This window comes from Ostrea edulis, chromosome 5 (genome assembly GCF_947568905.1).
Source record: "Ostrea edulis chromosome 5, xbOstEdul1.1, whole genome shotgun sequence".
Classification (NCBI taxonomy): domain Eukaryota; kingdom Metazoa; phylum Mollusca; class Bivalvia; order Ostreida; family Ostreidae; genus Ostrea; species Ostrea edulis.
The window spans coordinates 84,849,681-84,868,086 of record NC_079168.1 but is presented as its reverse complement, the minus strand read 5'-3'; the positions used below and the strand labels follow the sequence as shown (position 1 = coordinate 84,868,086).

The 18,406-nt window shown below is 34.7% G+C and overlaps 1 protein-coding gene across 2 annotated transcripts in view; it reads left to right on the top strand.

Annotated features, from left to right (window-relative positions):
* The window catches only part of LOC125651598 (ras GTPase-activating-like protein IQGAP1), a 71,810-nt gene that overhangs the window by 40,334 nt on the left and 13,070 nt on the right, over positions 1-18,406 (top strand). The window contains exons 22-33 of one of the 2 annotated variants that reach the window (XM_056166541.1): positions 19-90; positions 421-490; positions 1,746-1,832; positions 3,067-3,188; positions 5,093-5,391; positions 9,864-9,938; positions 13,670-13,819; positions 14,317-14,457; positions 14,543-14,627; positions 14,969-15,133; positions 16,410-16,433; positions 18,160-18,227. In XM_056166541.1, the coding sequence (XP_056022516.1) occupies positions 19-90; positions 421-490; positions 1,746-1,832; positions 3,067-3,188; positions 5,093-5,391; positions 9,864-9,938; positions 13,670-13,819; positions 14,317-14,457; positions 14,543-14,627; positions 14,969-15,133; positions 16,410-16,433; positions 18,160-18,227 (1,358 nt within the window). The remainder of the gene's footprint in view (positions 1-18; positions 91-420; positions 491-1,745; positions 1,833-3,066; positions 3,189-5,092; positions 5,392-9,863; positions 9,939-13,669; positions 13,820-14,316; positions 14,458-14,542; positions 14,628-14,968; positions 15,134-16,409; positions 16,434-18,159; positions 18,228-18,406) is intronic. The other variant, XM_056166542.1, reaches the window with a different exon arrangement.

The window sequence follows — 18,406 nt, the reverse complement described above, 5'->3', positions numbered from 1 at the left end:
TTCGATATATTTTGACAGCTCCAAGCCCATGTTAGAGGATTGAAAGCGAGAAAAGCATATCAAGCAAGGAAGAAGTTCTTCCATGACAATGTGAGTTAGTTTTCTTGCAAGTTCAAATTTTCATATGTCTGTGTGTAGGCATGTTCATAAAAATAGATCGATTAGCAGGTATTTCCACATTGACTTGATCAACTTGTTAGTGAATATTTATTTATATTAAAAGTGAAAATAAGATGTTAGAGAATTTAATATTGATTTTAAAAGTGAAAATAAGTTGTGTGAGAGAATTAAATTTTGACTTCACTGGCTCAGATTTCAGCCTCCTTGTGCTTAAATAATAAAATGTTATACTTCAGATCACATAAACACGAAATGATTATATTTGACTTGATGACTGTAGTTCAATATTTTGTTTTGTAGGTAGCAGTGGTTATTAAGTTGCAGTCCTATTTTAGATCGAACAAAGCCCGGCACGATTACATTTCTCTCAGTAAGTAACTAAATACAACAAAGCCTGGCACGATTACATTTCACACAGTAACTATATACAACAAAGCCCTGCACGATTACATTTCACTCAGTAACTAAATACAACAAAGCTCGGCATGATTACATTTCACTCAGTAACTAAATACAACAAAGCCCGTCACGATTACATTTCACTCAGTAACTAAATACAACAAAGCCCGGCACGATTACATTTCACTCCGTAACTAAATACAATAAAGCCTGGCATGATTACATTTCACTCGGTAACTAAATACAACAAAGCCCGGCATGATTACATTTCTCTCCGTAACTAAATACAACAAAGCCCGGCACGATTACATTTCACTCAGTAACTATATACAACAAAGCCTGGCATGATTACATTTCACTCAGTAACTAAATACAACAAAGCCCGGCACGATTACATTTCACTCAGTAACTAAATACAACAAAGCCCGGCACGATTACATTTCACTCAGTAACTAAATACAATAAAGCCCAGCACGATTACATTTCTCTCAGTAAGTAACTAAATACAACAAAGCCCGGCACGATTACATTTCACTCAGTAACTAAATACAATAAAGCCTGGCATGATTACATTTCACTCAATAACTAAATACAACAAAGCCTGGCATGATTACATTTCACTCAGTAACTATATATAACAAAGCCCGGCACGATTACATTTCACTCAGTAACTAAATACAATAAAGCCCGACATGATTAAATTTCTCAGTGACTAAATACGATAAAGCCCGGCACGATTACATTTCACTCAGTAACTAAATACTGTACAATAAAGCCCGGCACGATTACATTTCATTCAGTAACTAAATACAACAAAGCCCGGCACGATTACATTTCACTCAGTAACTAAATACAACAAAGCCCGGCACGATTACATTTCATTCAGTAACTAAATACAACAAAGCCCGGCATGATTACAATTCATTCAGTAACTAAATACAACAAAGCCCGGCACGATTACATTTCATTCAGTAACTTGATACAAAGGTCTTCAAAGGAAAGGACAGCATGCATTCAGCATCACATGAGGATATTTACTTGTTCTATATCTGTCAGGCTTTGTGCACATGTACTTATCATACGGAGAAAGATTTTCATGACAAAAGATGGATTTAATTTATATGTATATTTATTTTTTAGGAAATATAAATTCACACATTCGCTTATGATTTGTGTATATGTCTTTTCTCCATGTTTTCTTCAGTATTTTTGACATCTGTTTTCAGTGAATGAAGCAAATCCACCATTACCTGTGGTTCAGAGATTTGTGCATCTTTTGGATTTCAGCGACATTGACTATGCTGAAGAAATTGGTAAGTACGATAAATACCTTAAAAGTACAATAAATATCTGTCTAGTACCTTAAAAGTACAATGAATATCTGTCAAGCACCTTAAAAGTACAATAAATGTTGTTGATCATTAAAGGAGAAACCTATAAATATTTTGGTCTTGAGGTCATAGGTCAATGTTAAAGCAGATTTCCCACTTACTGTACTACATTTTGAATCTCAGAGCTTTCACATTTATACATAGACAGTTGATCCAGCTGTTGAACATGGAAATACAGATAAGTTGTCAGTCATTGCAAATTCTGTGTCCATTGTAGTAATACATTTGATGTATTGATTAAGTTCACTATGGGTCCTACCGGATACCGGGAGTCAGTTTTCTGGTTGCAATAACTTTTGAACATATGATGGTCATGAATACAATGACAAATGAGTTAGAATCTTGGAACCTTTTAGAAATGAATTTCATTTTTCGAAAATTCGTTAACGTATGAACTGTGACGCTTCATTTCATCGGAATATTTCATGAAGAAAGCTAGCACGTCAATAAAAGTATACCGACATGAAGAAAGCTAGCGCGTCAATAAAAGTATACCGACATGAAGAAAGCTAGCGCGTCAATAAAAGTATACCGACATGAAGAAAGCTAGCGCTTCAATAAAAGTATACCGACATGAAGAAAGCTAGCGCGTCAATAAAAGTATACCGACATGAAGAAAGCTAGCGCGTCAATAAAAGTATACCGACATGAAGAAAGCTAGCGCTTCAATAAAAGTATACCGACATGAAGAAAGCTAGCGCTTCAATAAAAGTATACCGACATGAAGAAAGCTAGCGCTTCAATAAAAGTATACCGACATGAAGAAAGCTAGCGCTTCAATAAAAGTATACCGACATGAAGAAAGCTAGCGCTTCAATAAAAGTATACCGACATGAAGTATTGCAGTTCATATCCTTGTGTATTTTCAGAATAGAAATTATTTTTTATATTTACATTCTAATTTCATCTTTGTTGAATTCCCAGCCATTAAAGTAAATGTATTATATCTATCAAGATTCATAGGAAGTGTGAATATTTCAAAATGAATTTATTTGGTTAGAGAAAAATATGGATGCCACCAGTCTGATGACTTGAGAAATTCGATGTGATTGAGGAGAATTGTGTAATATTGTTAAATGATGGATTCCTACAGTTTGGAATTGCATCCCAATAGTGGCACTATCTTCCAGAATTTTTTTTCTCTGATTTCCTTCAGAATTGACGAAAACCCGTCAGAAGGTTGTGGCTGAGATCAAATCAACTAAACAGCTGGAAGATGATCTGGATCAGATGGACATTAAAATCGGTCTGCTCATCAAAAACCGGGTCACACTACAGGTAAATGTGTAGTCAGACATCAAAAACCGGTTCACACTACAGGTAAATGTGTAGTCAGACATCAAAAACCGGGTCACATTACAGGTAAATGTGTAGTCAGACATCAAAACCCAGGTCACACTACAGGTAAATGTGTAGTCAGACCTCAAAACCCAGGTCACACTACAGGTAAATGTGTAGTCAGACATCAAAAACCGGGTCACACTACAAGTAAATGTGTAGTCAGACATCAAAAACCGGGTCACACTACAAGTAAATGTGTAGTCAGACATCAAAATCGGGTCACACTACAAGTAAATGTGTAGTCAGACATCAAAAACCGGGTCACACTACAAGTAAATGTGTAGTCAGACATCACGATCGACCAACTTATGAAGAACAGGGTCACGCAACGAGTGAAACTTGTTAGTGTAGCCAGACATCAAAATTGGTTTGCTCATTAAAAACTGGATTACAGTTTGTCCGTTGTCATTGAATTTTCACATTTTTTTTATCTCTTCTCAAGAATCGCTTGCCAAATTTTAACCAAACTTGGTTCAACATTTTCTTAAATAAAGGGAATTCCATTTTGTCCGTATGAAGGGACATGATTCTTTCCAAGTGAAGATAACTGGGAAAAGGTGGGGTTTTAATAAATTTTTTAAGAACCAATGAACCATAAAAGCTAAATTTTATGTCATAGCTTCCCTGTACATAGTATTGATTCAAGTTTTGTTCAAACTGTGACCCCCAGGGTTAGTACAATAGGGTTTGAAGACTCGCATAGAAATGGACCCGTGGGGAAATCTTTTTTTTTTTTTTTTAAAAATTCTCAAGAACTTCAAATATGCATTGAATTAATATCAAGCATCTTCATGTAGTGTAAATTCAGATTTATGTAAATCATGATGCCCTGAGGCAAGGGCGGAGTGACAAAATGGGTTCCAAGTCTTAGAAATATATTTGATAGAAAAAACTTCTTTAAATATTGCTATGGTAAAATGTACTAAATTGATATAAAATCATCCTTTTGAAGTGTGGAATTCAGTTTGTTGATGTCATTATTCGCAGAGCCAGAGCACCATAAATATTAAGGAGACTTGCTACAAACGCAAAATTGGATGCATGGGTTACCATATAATGGTTTTTTTGTTGTTTCTTTTCTACTTTTACTGGTTGTAATTAGTACAACTATTAAATTCCTCAAATATTAGGAACTTGTATATTTTTTCTGCTGTTCAAAAACTGTGATATATTGCTCCTCCCTATATATCTCCATACAAAGTTTTCCCACTGAATTGGACATTTTGGTCAAAATTGAATTCCATGCTGTAATTTTTTTTTATTTTACTCTTAGAAACATAGATTTATTATCCTTTTTTCATCATTTTTGAAAAATGTTTGTTTGTAGCAAGTGGCCTTAAAGTGTTACTTAGGACTTTATAGGGGAAAAAATGGTTTTTTTTTCAAGTACAAGGGTACAATGTATTGAATAACATGCAAGCACTCTTGTGAAATATAAATTCAAGTTCAAACCTTAATCTCTGGGTCCAGGATAAGGCCACCATTGGAGTTTGAAGTTTTACGTAAGAATATTTTCAAAATAATTTTCTCAAGATGGGTACAGTTTTTGAATTTGATATGCAATCATCTTCCTACATATTTGTGTGGTGTAAATTCTTAATTTTTCACACCATAGATAGTTTCTGATGCAAACTTGAACTTTTGGCAGACATTTGTTTTACTTGCAATATATGTAGAGCGACACGTATTAAATGTTAGATACTACATTTAGTTTAAGCTTTATGTAAATATTTTTTAAATGTTGGACAGATATTTAATATATTGTCTATTTTCATATTTTTTCATAAAGTCAACCCTTATTGATAACAAAATAATTTATTTTATTTTATTTTTAAACACAGGATGTTGTCACACATGACAAGAAGCTAACAAAGCACCGCGAGGACAGCATGCAAATGCCCAAAGGTCTGAAGGGGTTAAGCAAGGCGTGTCACGACCGTCTGGAGGCCTACCAACATCTGTTTTATCTACTACAGACAAATCCAATGTACTTAGCTAAGCTCATCTTTGAGATGCCACAGAACAAAATGACCAAATTCATGGAGGCTGTGATCTACTCGTTGTTTAATTATGGAGCCAATCAAAGGGAGGAGTATTTGTTGTTGAAACTCTTTCGTAAAGCTTTGGAGGAAGAAGTTGAGTAAGTGATTATATAACAGCCGGGGAGGGGGGTTGGGGTTGTTGTCGTAATTATACAGGAAGTGGGAGGTTAGGGCTATCAAGATATTGGGTGGAAGGACTGATTAAGGTGCTGCCCAACAAAAACAGAATTTTTTTCTTACCGTATGGGAATGGTACTGATGCCAGTGTCAAAATAATACCAATTTGGAATTTTCTTTCATGTCAACCAAGGCATTTCTTTTTAAAAAAACATATTTTAAAGAATAAACAAGTATTAATTGTTTACAATTTTACACTCAAGTGCTATTTTTTATGACCTCTACTTTCAATTTTTAAAAGAGGAGTGAAGAAATTGGTCAACGTTTCATACAAAGCGAATTACAAGCCTGGAGTTATGAAGACTTAGTAGTTTCTTACTGGGCATTTTTAAACCTCAGAATTTGGAGAAATCGATAATATTTGGCATTGGGAATGGTACCATTTATTGGTACTAGTTATATAAGAAGAAAAACCCCCACTGATAAGTGAATGCTATCTGAGAGACTGGGTAGAGGTTTCGTGCAGGCATACAGTGTGGTCACTAAAAGAATACTACACATCTACAACATTATGTTTTGAAGCAGCTGATAAGATGGGGGGAGGGGGGGGGGCATTTATAGTCCAACTGATTGAAAGTTTGAGAACCTGGATAAATACTAGTTATGAGCACATACAGATTCGGGGGGTGTTTGACATTCACTGTAATCAGATTACAAGTCTGTGTGAGACAGGGACGGTTATATTGGTGAAGATGTACTGTGTACATAGTATCTTTTCATATTAGTTTGTGCAATTTTCTCAGCCATGCTACACATAAATACTGACTGAAAGATATATATATCTTAATTAATCTTGGAAATACTGTGCAATTCAGAACTTGTATTTCAATTACCATAATTCATAATTTTCTGCATATTGCATGACACTCTCAAATTGCATGTTATGTATTTGAAATTTATGTATAGAAAAACACAAATTTTTGTGTTGTTTTTTTTTTCATTTAAGGAGGTACTCTACATCATTACAATGGCTGACTTCTTTTAAAAACATGGAGGAAAAAATTAATATCAGCATTATTTGGCTTTTCCTTTTCAATTTAAATACCTAGCCGAGTAGCTCAGTAGGTTAGCATACCGACTGATGAACTGTAGGTTGCAGGTTCGAGTCCAGCAGGTGTTTAAATTTTTTTTTCAGATCTTTTTGGATCTGTATTTTTAGACAAAATAAAGTAAATTTGAAAATTTTCAACTTCAAAATATTGTACATGTCCTCCACTTTTCATCTACATCAAATTTCTCTGGTGTAGCATACCTCCTTAAAGACGTGTTTTCTTTAAATTTGATTTTCGTCGTAGACATGTTTATGAACTTGGATAAAAATTTTATTCTCTCCTGTTTCATTTGAATGCTACAGTCGTATGTAAGTATGGCCATGCCTAGAGGATTTTTTTTTGTATTCACATGAGTAGACACATGGACTGATATCTGGATGATTTGTTTAATTAGATCTCAAGATTCTTATTTGGGTTATTTTTTTTTTTCAATGTAAAGCTGAAATTCTGAAGATTGCCCCTCATTCTGTGCTTTATTGAGAAACGGAGAAGTATTCCGTTGTATAATATGTTTTCATCTTTGTCGTGTTTTGAGTAATTTCTATGTGAACACAATGGTGAGACGAGTTAAAAGATAGAAATAGAAATGTATTTCATAACGGGCATTTTTGTCTAATTCCTTGCCTGCAAAATTTAAAGATAATCTCCTCATGAGTAGTCTTCAGACTTTCAGCTTATATTTCATGCATGGTGTTTGAGACCAGTAACCTAGGTTACCTGATACCGGTTAATAGTGGTCGCCTGCTCTGATGTTACATATTGTATCCACACTGTCTTCTGTCACCAGATTTTCTGTGATGCTTAGCACGCCAGTGAAATATTGATTTAATTAGGTCATGAACCGAGATTAGTACGTATTTAATTAGGTCATTAAATGAGATTAGTACGTACTACAGATACAGTCTAGTTCAAAATTAAATTATACTTACTCGGTGCTCATAGGCTAGACCATAGAGGCAGCTTTTGATTAAATGCATGATAAACATAATGCACTACATTTACATATTAAATAGATGATTCAATATAGAAAAGAAATAGATGATTCAATATAGAAAAGAAATTTTGGGATCTTGTGTCAGATGTGATGTATAGTGGACTTGGGTTACAATGAGGAAAAAATCTCGCTATATCCATTATTCCTGATATTCGTATCCATGATTCCTGATATTCGTATCCACGATTCCTGATATTCGTATCCACGATTCCTGATATTCATATCCATGATTCCTGATATTCATATCCATGATTCCTGATATTCGTACTCAATGTGCTATCTAAAATACGGCAAGATAACAGCAAATGTCCCAAAATAAATTTTGTATGATATACTGAATGTTATCGCTCATGTTAAGAAAAAAAATTAAAGAGCCTTTTTAGATGTTTTAAACTTGCATGTGTTGGAACATGTCTTTGAAAAAATTAAGTTTACTTTTTTTATCGCATTATTAAATTAGCTCTATTATAGGTCCTGATTAGTGGAGTGTTTGTCACTACCGGAGCACATAGTCATGCATTTGCTACAATAAGCAAATCTCTAAATTGTTATGAGTTATTTTTATCAACTTGTTCATCGGCATGAATGAAACCCAGCATTCAAAAACGGTGTTCTATCGATTTGTCCATAATGGCAAGGTGTCCTGTATAAATTGGTTTTCAGTACTTCTTTTAAAAAAGAAAAGAAATGTGAAGGGATTAAACTATCTTGTAATAACAAAGTCAGAACTGGAAACACCTTAAGGGAGGTACTCTACATCATCATAATGGCTGACTTCCTTTTAAAACATGGATGAAAATATTTATATCAGCAATATTCATTTTTAAAAATTCTCACCTAGCTGAGTAACTCAGTAGGTTAGCACGCCGACTGCTGAACTGTAGATTGCGTGTCCGAGTCCAGCATGGGTTTTAAATTTTTCTCAGATTACTTTCTACAAAAACTACATTTTTTGACTAAATAAAGTAAATTTGAAAGTTTTCAATTTCAAAATATTGTTGTACATATCCTCCACTTTTCATCCATATCAAATTTCTCTGGTGTAGCATTCCTCCTTAAGGTTGGAATTCCAGATTTTCCTACTGCGCATGCTCGACTCTAATGAGTGGATGCCATGTGGTATTCAATAAGGTCTGGATCTAAAGTAAATATAAACTTCGTAGAAGATAAATTAGAAGAAATAAACCAATTGTGAGAATGCACAAGTAAATTTATTGCGTTGGTGATCTGTTTTGTCTAGTTCGTCTCGTAATAAGCTGTTCTGTCTTGTATTTGATTTAATATTTGATTTTGTTGTAAACAGTCCACTGTGTATATGTGTGGTACTCTGTTGACTGCATGTACTGTAAACAAAGTGTTAATCCTTCAGCGACCTCATCCAAGTTTCAGTCTCTTTGGTTTTTTTTATAAATTAAACATGCATTCTAGTTAGGGAAATTGGATACCCAAAAGAGAACATTTTCATAACAACTCTGATTTTTCATACAAATCATGCCAAATATTGCACTGTTAATTCATAAAGAAATCTGCTTTGAACTGTACAGGAGGCAAATGGTTTAAAACTCTTTTCTTAAACCTGTATATTTTAGCCCTATATAGCGTGTGTGATTTTTCTGGCATTATACTTCTCTGTCCAGAAGGGGGTGCTGTAAGGCTGCTGGCCGTGTATTGGTGTTTTTGTGTGTATTAAACGGATTCAGAACATGAGACGGAGGTGTTTGAATGCAATACAGATTATGAAATATGTAAACGTTATCTACATACAGATGTACAACTATGGTGAATTATTGGGAGCTTCTATTTCAGTTTATAAATGTGATATCTAAGTTTTTCTTATTTAGTTTTATATGTTAAAATAGATTTAAAGTATTTCTTAAGATATTTGTACATGTATGTCATGATTGTCACATTTCTGGTGAATTGTTCACTGTAAATTTATTGGAGCCTAAAATATTCAATAAGCAAATAATTAGTAGAACAGGTGATTTCTTGCTCTGATATCAGTAGTAAAGATTATTTCTGGTTCTGATATCAGAGCATGATTTCTGGTTCTGATATCCTAAGAACAGATGATTTCTGGTTCTGATATCAGTAGGACAGATGGTTTCTGATCTGATGTCAGTAGAACAATATTCTGGTTCTGATATTAGCAAGATGATTTCTGGTTCTGATATCAGTAAAACAATATTCTGGTTCTGATATCAGTAAAACATGATTTCTGTTTCTGATATTAGTAGAACATGATTTCTGTTTCTGATATCAGTAGAACTTGATTTCTGTTTCTGATATCAGTAGAACATGATTTCTGTTTCTGATGCTTTAATAAGAATACTTTGGTTTATTTCAGATCTAAGGTGGACAAGATGAGCGATTTTGTGACAGGAAACCCTCTGGTTGTAAAAATGATTGTTGGATTTAACAGGTAAATGTTTTGGCTTATTATCCCCTCGCATTGTGAGAGGGGATATATTAATGGGGCCATTCGTGTGTGGGTGAGTGAGTGTATGTGTGTATGTAACACTGAACTTGGAACTTGTAGACACTCTACAGGCCACCTTCTTTTGTTCAAATGATCTGATATTTCACAGGTACCTTTGTTACCAAGAGAGGAAGAACCTTGTTGATTTTTGGGTCAAAAGGTCAAAGTTCAAGGTTACTATAGAAAAAGCTTGTAGACACTCTACAGGCCACATTTGTTAGCTCAATTTATTTCTGGAGTCAGAATTTGGATTTCTTAGTAATAATGATAGGCAAATGCTGAAAATCTTCCATGTAGTGCTGAGTTGTTTTTTACATCAGAGTTCAGGATTAAATGTTTCTTTTTAATGGGCTGATGGTTTTTATTTTGCATGGTAAATTTTAACAGTAAGTGATGCATCTTCAGTTGCAAAATTAAAGATGAGTGACAGTGATTGGAATTTTGTGAGTTTGATAAAAAATAAAAAAGGCTTTTGAATAATGGAATGAAAAAAAAATACCAAGAGCAATAATTGTTTGTGTCCATTCTACTAAGAGTATGATTTTATCATGGTTTTGTTTACTCTTCATGTACAAGGAGCCATCTGATTGCCAAACTCTTCAATATTGTAGCTCTATTGCAGATTGCCTGAGATTTACTCCTCGAACACGGCCAGGTGGAAATAAGTGCATGCCATTTGTTATTGTATATCTGCTGTTTATGGGATCTGATTCAATCTGACCAATGGTACTTCTGTCTGATACATCTGTCAGGTTCCTGTAATCAAAAATATATATCTGACCACTTCACTTTGTTAGACCTTTCTTGAACTAGTTGTATAAATCCAAAAATAGGACAAAATTGCCTCGGAAGTATTTTGGAAATATCAAAGCAATGACTGTTATAGAAAAAAGCATGACTGTTTTGAAAAGGGATAGTAAGAAGTAATAACAATCATTATCAACAGGTTCTGTAAATTCCTTGTTATATGCAAGTTATTGTTATCCCCCCCCCCCCCCCCCCCCCTCCCCCACACACACACACACACACACAAATCCTTTCTGTGAAATAGTGTCATTTTTCTCCGTGGTAATGATGTAAACAATGTTGTTTTATGAAAACTATTGTAATATGTTCTCACAGGAATTCTGTGTTAAAAGTGATGAATGGGAGTATGTTTTGACTTTGGAAAGATGCAGAGTGAAAAATTTAGATTGTTATACTTTAATTGTATAATTATGTGAAAAGTTTGAATTGCCATTTTTCGGCAGTATACAAGTAGTCAAAACTGATTTAATGATCGCTTACACACGTAATCATTTCACATGATCAAATTTTTAGGTCACCTGAATTCATTCAGGTGACCTATTGCTATCTGTTTTTGTTCGTCGTGCGTTAACATTTGAACATTTTCAGCTTCTTCTCTGAAACCCCTGAACCAATTTCAACCAATTTTGGCATATAGCATCTGTGGGTGGAGGGGAACAAAAATTGTGAAATTCGTGGTCCCTGCCCCCCTGGGGCCTGAGGGGTGGGGGAAAAACCATCAAAATGAGTGTAATTTTAAAAAATCTTCTTCTTTACTCCTGGACATCAAGAAGCCAAACTGTGGGCATAATTATAATGAGCATTGAGCCCTCTACCAAAATTGTGAAATTCATGGCCCCTGGGGCAGGGGTTCTTGTGTTAGGGTGGGGCTCTATTGGTCATATAGTGAAAATGTAGAAATTCTTTGAAAATCTACTTCTCTGTCTCTGGGTATTAAGTAGACAAACTAATAGCATGGTAATGATGAGCAAGGATGCCTCTTTATACCCCCCGCAACAAGTTGTGGGGGGTATACTGGAATCGGGTTGTCCGTCCGTCCATCTGTCTGTAGACGCAATGGTTTCGGGCTCTAAAGCATTATCCTTTCCACCTACCATCACCATATCATATATATGGACTACCCATAGGATGAAGATGTTCCCTATTGATTTTGGGGTCAAAGGGTCAAAGGTCAAGCGCACTGGACATTGAAGTAGCAATATGGTTTCCGGGCTCTAAAGCGTTATCCTTTCCACCTACAGTCGCCATATCAAACATATGGATTACCCATGGGATGAAGATGTTCCCTATCGATTTTGGGGTCAAAAGGTCAAAGGTCAAGTGCACTGGACATTGAAGTAGCAATATGGTTTCCGGGCTCTAAAGCGTTATCCTTTCCACCTACAATTACCATATCATACATATGGACTACCCATGGGATGAAGATGTTCCCTATCGATTTTGGGGTCCAAAGGTCAAGCGCACTGGACATCGAAGTAGCAACACTCAGAAAAGAGGTAGTTTATACCTATTACCAACACCCTTTGGGAGATTGGGGTAAGCGGGGGGTATTCTTAGTGAGCATTGCTCACAGTACCTCTTGTTAAAGATTGTGAAATTCATGGCCCCTGGATCAGGGGTTCTGGTGCTAGGGTGGGGCTCTATAAGTCATATAGTGAAAATGCATTATTTCTTTGAAAATCTTCTTCTCTGTCCTTGGGTATTAAGTAGACAAACCAATAGCATGGTTATGATGAGCAAGGATGCCTCTTTCAAAATTGTGAAATTCATGGCCCCTGGGTCAGGTGTTCTGGTATTAGGGTGGGGCCCTATTGATCATATAGTGAAAATGCATTTTATTTCTTTGAAAATCTTCTCCTCTGCTGCTGGGTATTAAGTAGACAAACTATTAGTATGATAATGATGATCAAGGATGCTTCTTTCAAAACTGAAATTTATGGCCCCTGGGTCAGGGGTTCTGGTGCAAAGGCGGGGCTGACCACATAGCTATTCAATGTTTCTTCCATCCAAAAGTAAAATTCTTATATTTAAACACAAACCTAATTCAAACATTGGAAGGTTGTTACATGATACTCAGGTGACCTATAAGGCCCCTGGGCCTCTTGTAGTTCTGTAAAATTTGACATTTGATATTGTAATTCAATGAAGGCAAACTAGGGTACATATTTAATTTTGCCTTGTAAGGATAATTCTGGTTTGATGATAAAATTAAAATCTGTTGCAAATTTGTTCAAGAATTATGTATCTTGACTGAAATAAAAAGTACCTAAATACCATATATCTGATATACATTTATCCTCAGTTTATACTGTGAAGAATCATAGACGAATATTAAAAAGTACATATCTTATATTTTATCCCAACACATTGTAAGAAAACTGTATTCCGAATACTTTTGAACTTCGGTATCTCAAACATCGATATCTCAAATACTTTGGATATGCCAAAGGGAGTTGGAAGTCCCATCTAAATTTTCTTTATGTATTTTAACATCAATATCCTGAACCCTTGGATATCTCGAAGTGTTTTTTTCTTTTTGACAATCAAGTTTGAGATAATGAGGTTTGACTGTATCTTGTTTAAGATGTAATAAAAACATTTCTATACATGTATGTATTTATCTGATGGCTATTGTAGATTATCTTTCATTATCATGTTTTAAATTGTGGAAATTAATTAAGTTACAGAACACCTAATTATATAATGAAAAATCAGCTTGCTTAAACATTGATAGGATGAGTGTTTCTTTTGAAGTTTTGAAGAGTGTATAATACTTTTTTCTCAAAAGTGTAGCAGTAATAGAAATTGAATGTTTAGATGAACAGATGAAAAACTTGTATGACGATGCCAACATTAACACATTTTAGAAATCAAAGGGGACAGAACTCCTTGAGAGAAATGTTGAACCCACTGATTCTTGAGGTCATTGAGGACAAACACTTGAGGATTAACACTAATCCAGTAGAAGTTTACAAAGCATGGATTAACCAGACAGAGACCTCAACAGGGAAAGCCAGGTAAGAAGATCACAGGTGTGTCATTGATAGGTAAATAGGTGTGTCATTGACAGGTAAATAGGTGAGTGTGTCATTGACAGGTAAACAAGGTGTGTCATTGACAGGTAAACAGGTGTGTCATTGACAGGTAAATAGGTGTGTTATTGACTCTTTCATTACTTAGAGAGAACAGCCAATACACCCTTTGACATTGACGATGCTCCATATTTGGTAATAAAAACTGGATCAAACTAGTTTGCAACAAACATTTATTCATTGTCTAGGATGAAAGCAATGTCAATTTCAAAAGAAATATAAGAGAAAAGATCCAGTTAATGTAAATATTATAGTATCGCAGCCATTAAAAATGAATTGAAATTTTGTAGTTGTATGATTTTTGGTGGTTTATTTTTCAGTGGTTTGTATGATTTTTGGTGGTTTATTTTTCAGTGGTTTGTATGATTTTTGGTGGTTTATTTTTCAGTGGTTTGTTTGATTTTTGGTGGTTTATTTTTCAGTGGTTTGCCGTATGATGTAACAACAGAACAAGCTTTAAAACACGATGAAGTGAAGACGTTATTGTCGGAGTCTATAACACGGCTGACCGAAGTCACTGATAAATTCCTTAATGCGATCTTTACTTCACTAGACAAAATTCCGTGAGTGTATATCACATTACATGAATTTGCAGAATCGTCAATGTTTTGCCGTCTTGATTTGTGTTTTGACACTTTGTTTTTATAGATATGGAATGCGATTTATGGCTCGAGTGCTCAAGGCAGCTCTAGAGAGAAAATTCCCTGATGCTGCAGAAAAAGATGTTCTTAAGGTGCACTGTTTGTGAAAATCGTTGTTCGCAAATATGATTAAAGTGATCTGTGCTTGTCCTTATTCACCTTTTTATCACTTTTCATTGTTGGATGAGATTTTTCTTTCTGACCATCAAAATGACAGCTTTTAAGTCTCCAGAGGAATAAATCAATTTCATTGTTATTTTGGCCTATGCAAACTACAGTACACATTATTAAATATAGTTTCAGTTTCTTTTGAATAAGGGAGATCAAAGAAAAGGGAACACTTTCATTTGGTAGAAGTTTAATATAACATCCTTTGAAATGTAGAAAATTCAGAGACTAAAATAACATGTTAAAATTTGTGTTTCTGTTGTAGATTGTGGGGAATTTATTGTACTATCGATACATTAACTCAGCCATTGTGGCCCCTGATGCTTTTGATATTATCAACGTGGAAGCTGATAAACAACTGTCTAATGATCAGAGAAGAAATTTGGGATCTGTGGCCAAAATCCTGCAGTTCGCTGCATCAAACAAAGGGGTGGGTAGTGTCACGTACACTATACTTAGTAGTTTTCAGTGTAGATACAGTATACAGCAGATGATAAGTAGTATTTGTTTGCAGAAACTTATTACAGTAAAATTCGCTTATAGCAAAGTGCTGGGTACGAACAAATTTAATTCATTATAAATGTGATTCGTTATATCCAAGAAGATCATATGTTTTAAAACTACAGGGTATGAAAATCACTTCATTGTAAGCGTGAAATGATTATAGGGGTGTTTACTGTAACCGTGTTTTGCTAAAATAAACTTTCCTGTTGCTTAGTAGGGATGTTTGTTCCCTATATTTTGCAAAAACATTTGGTGGGGAAATGAAATTCTGTTTTAGAATCTTGAACCTGGTTTTAAGATTTCAGTACTTTTATTTCAGGCGTGTAATTTTATATTTGGCCTGTATTTCTTTTAACAATCTCTTCAGTCAATACCTAAATGAATTTACGTCCACACAAAAAAGATCATTGTACAATCATGGAGAGAGGGGGTAATATACATTGAAACCTGTCTAATCTGACATGCACAGGGAAACAATTTTTTGGTTGGAATAAACTGTAAAAAGAAGGAAAATATGAAAATAAATGATGGAATGGCCATTAAAACAGATTGCACGGATGTTGGATTATGCGGTTTTCACTGTAATATTGTTTTGTGTGAATCAAATTGTCAGTGTGTTAACTTATTTCTTTGTCTTCTTAGTCTCTCTCTCTCTCTCTCTCTCTCTCTCTCTCTTTCTCTCTCTCTCTCTCTCTAATAACAACATGACAATGAAGCCACAAATTAAGTTTATGTAGGTTAATTTTGACATAAACCACAAGAATTTTTGTCGGTTAAAGAGCTCTTAGCTCATGTTTATTGTTTACCTGTATATAGTTCCGACTTTAAATAAAAATTACTTACTTACTAGACTAATTTATGAAACGAAAAAAGAAAAAGAAATCTTGAATGCCAGGTTACCACAATATTTGTTGTGTCTTATTTGCAATTGTCCGTTTTCCATGTATCCCGGGCGAAGAGACCAAGCATTAACTGGATAGACAATGGTTTTCCTGCACTAACTGCCATTTAACTCTAGTCAATGCATTAGATATGTGATGATCTTTGCAACATACATGCATATTTTCTATATTTGATATCTGAAAATGTTGTAAGTGGGAGAATTTGGTATTCTGATGTGAGAACTTTGAAATCTTGTCAATAACTACTGTGACGACTAACTTCTAATGGGTGACATTAAAGATGAACTTTGACATTTTTAGACATCATATGAACATTATTCAGAAGTATGTATTACTGCTTGTTTTGTTCACCTGCTCATCATTTAGCTTTGAACAAGGTCAACTCTTGCATTGATAAGAAACCATTTCATGATATGATATATACGACAGCGCTGTAAATCTAGAATTCTCTTCTACTGCCACAAGTATTGAGTGCATGTCTGGAACACGGGGAATTTTGATATGGGCATGAAGCTTAATTTCCCAAATGTATATCCTCCCCATAATATAGTGTATATAAATATGTGTGCATTCACTTTGATGGTATTTAGAAATTTGTATAGCTGTATTTCTAACAAATGCTGAAATTCTGTGAAATGCAGATGTTGATTCTTTCTTGGGATTTTGGATAACGGTTCTTTGCTTTAACAGTATTAATGTTCAATTAAAATTCCATTAATAAGGTTGGCACTGTTTGCATACGACCACTGTGCACATTTACATGTTAACATTATTTTCAATATATGATGCGTTTAGTACAAGTCACACCAAATTTCACTGCCCTGGGGATGTTGCTAAAATATGCTTATTTTGGGTATTTGTGTAATTACTCAGCATGACAAAGCACAATAGTGGACGTTTGGGACATTATGATATTGAATTTTCAGAAACTATATATTTTTATTTTTTTAATTTATAATCATTTTATGCACAATAATGAAAGGGTTTGGGCAGCAGGCACAGCCTATTTTAGCCCTCACCCAATTATTTATTTTGTTTATATGGTAAATACACTAATTGTTTATAAAAGATACAGATGAGTGATGGTTTCACCTGCTTTCACATCCTGAAAAATATGTATACTTTTTTAAATATTGTTTAAATGTTGTTTAATTTGGGGATCACTTTGTCACATTTTGTCTCTTGGGAATCGCACATGAACAGGATGTTTCTGTCATATCTGTATGTACATGTAACTTCCTAAGAATATTCAGTGACATACAGCACTAGGTTCAAGGTTCAAGGTCATATCTAATGTCAAGGATACCACAGGCAACACATGTTCTAGGAACACTATTGCATTAACTACTAGCTATATTTGTTGTGCCCCCTTTCAGTGAAGAAGGGCATATTGCTTTGCAGCCAGTTGTTGGTATGCTGATAGACCACATGTTGTCCATCCAACATCTTGAGAACCGTTCACTTGATCATAAATGCATAATGATATTTCATATGAGGGTTGGTTATGAGTAGAAGAGAACCCCAATTGAATTTGAGGTAACATGGTCAAAGGTCAAGGGTCAATCCACTCTGGACATAGGAATATACTGACTGCTTAATATCTTGAGAACCCTTTGCTTGACAGACATTAAACTTGGTACCCTGGTACAACATAAGGAGTGAATGACCCCTTTTTATTTTTGGTTCTCATGGTGAAGGGTCAAACTGGACATAATAATATATTGTCTCCTATATTTTAAGAATCATTTGCTTGATTTCACCAAACTTGGTACACTGGTATATCATCGGGAGTAGATAACCCTTATTGATTTTGAGGTCACATGGTGAATCCACTCTGGACATAGGAAGACATTATCTGCTCAATATCCTGAATTGGTTTGGCACTATTATATATATACATGTGTAAAACCCTTTTCAATTTTGCACCACATGGGACTTGAATGTTTCTGAAAATGTTCTTGTTTTAATTTTCCTGTGTTAGGATATTATAGAGAAAGTAAAAGATCCATAGTCCAGAACTTTGATTAATATTTCACTTTGTTGATTCCAGTTCGGTGGAGACAGTTCTTACTTGGCTGCCATGAATGATTACATCCGACAATCTCACGAGAAATTCAAGTAAGTACTGCAGTATATTTCAGTTTACAGAAGATAACTTTTATACCTCCCTTGAAAAAAGGGGGAATGTAGGTTTGCACCTCTCAGTTGGTCAGTAGGTCTGTCTGTAGACCAAGTGTTATCCACTCGGTATCTTATGAACCTTTGAAGAAGTAGATGTCCACTATTGATTTAGAGGT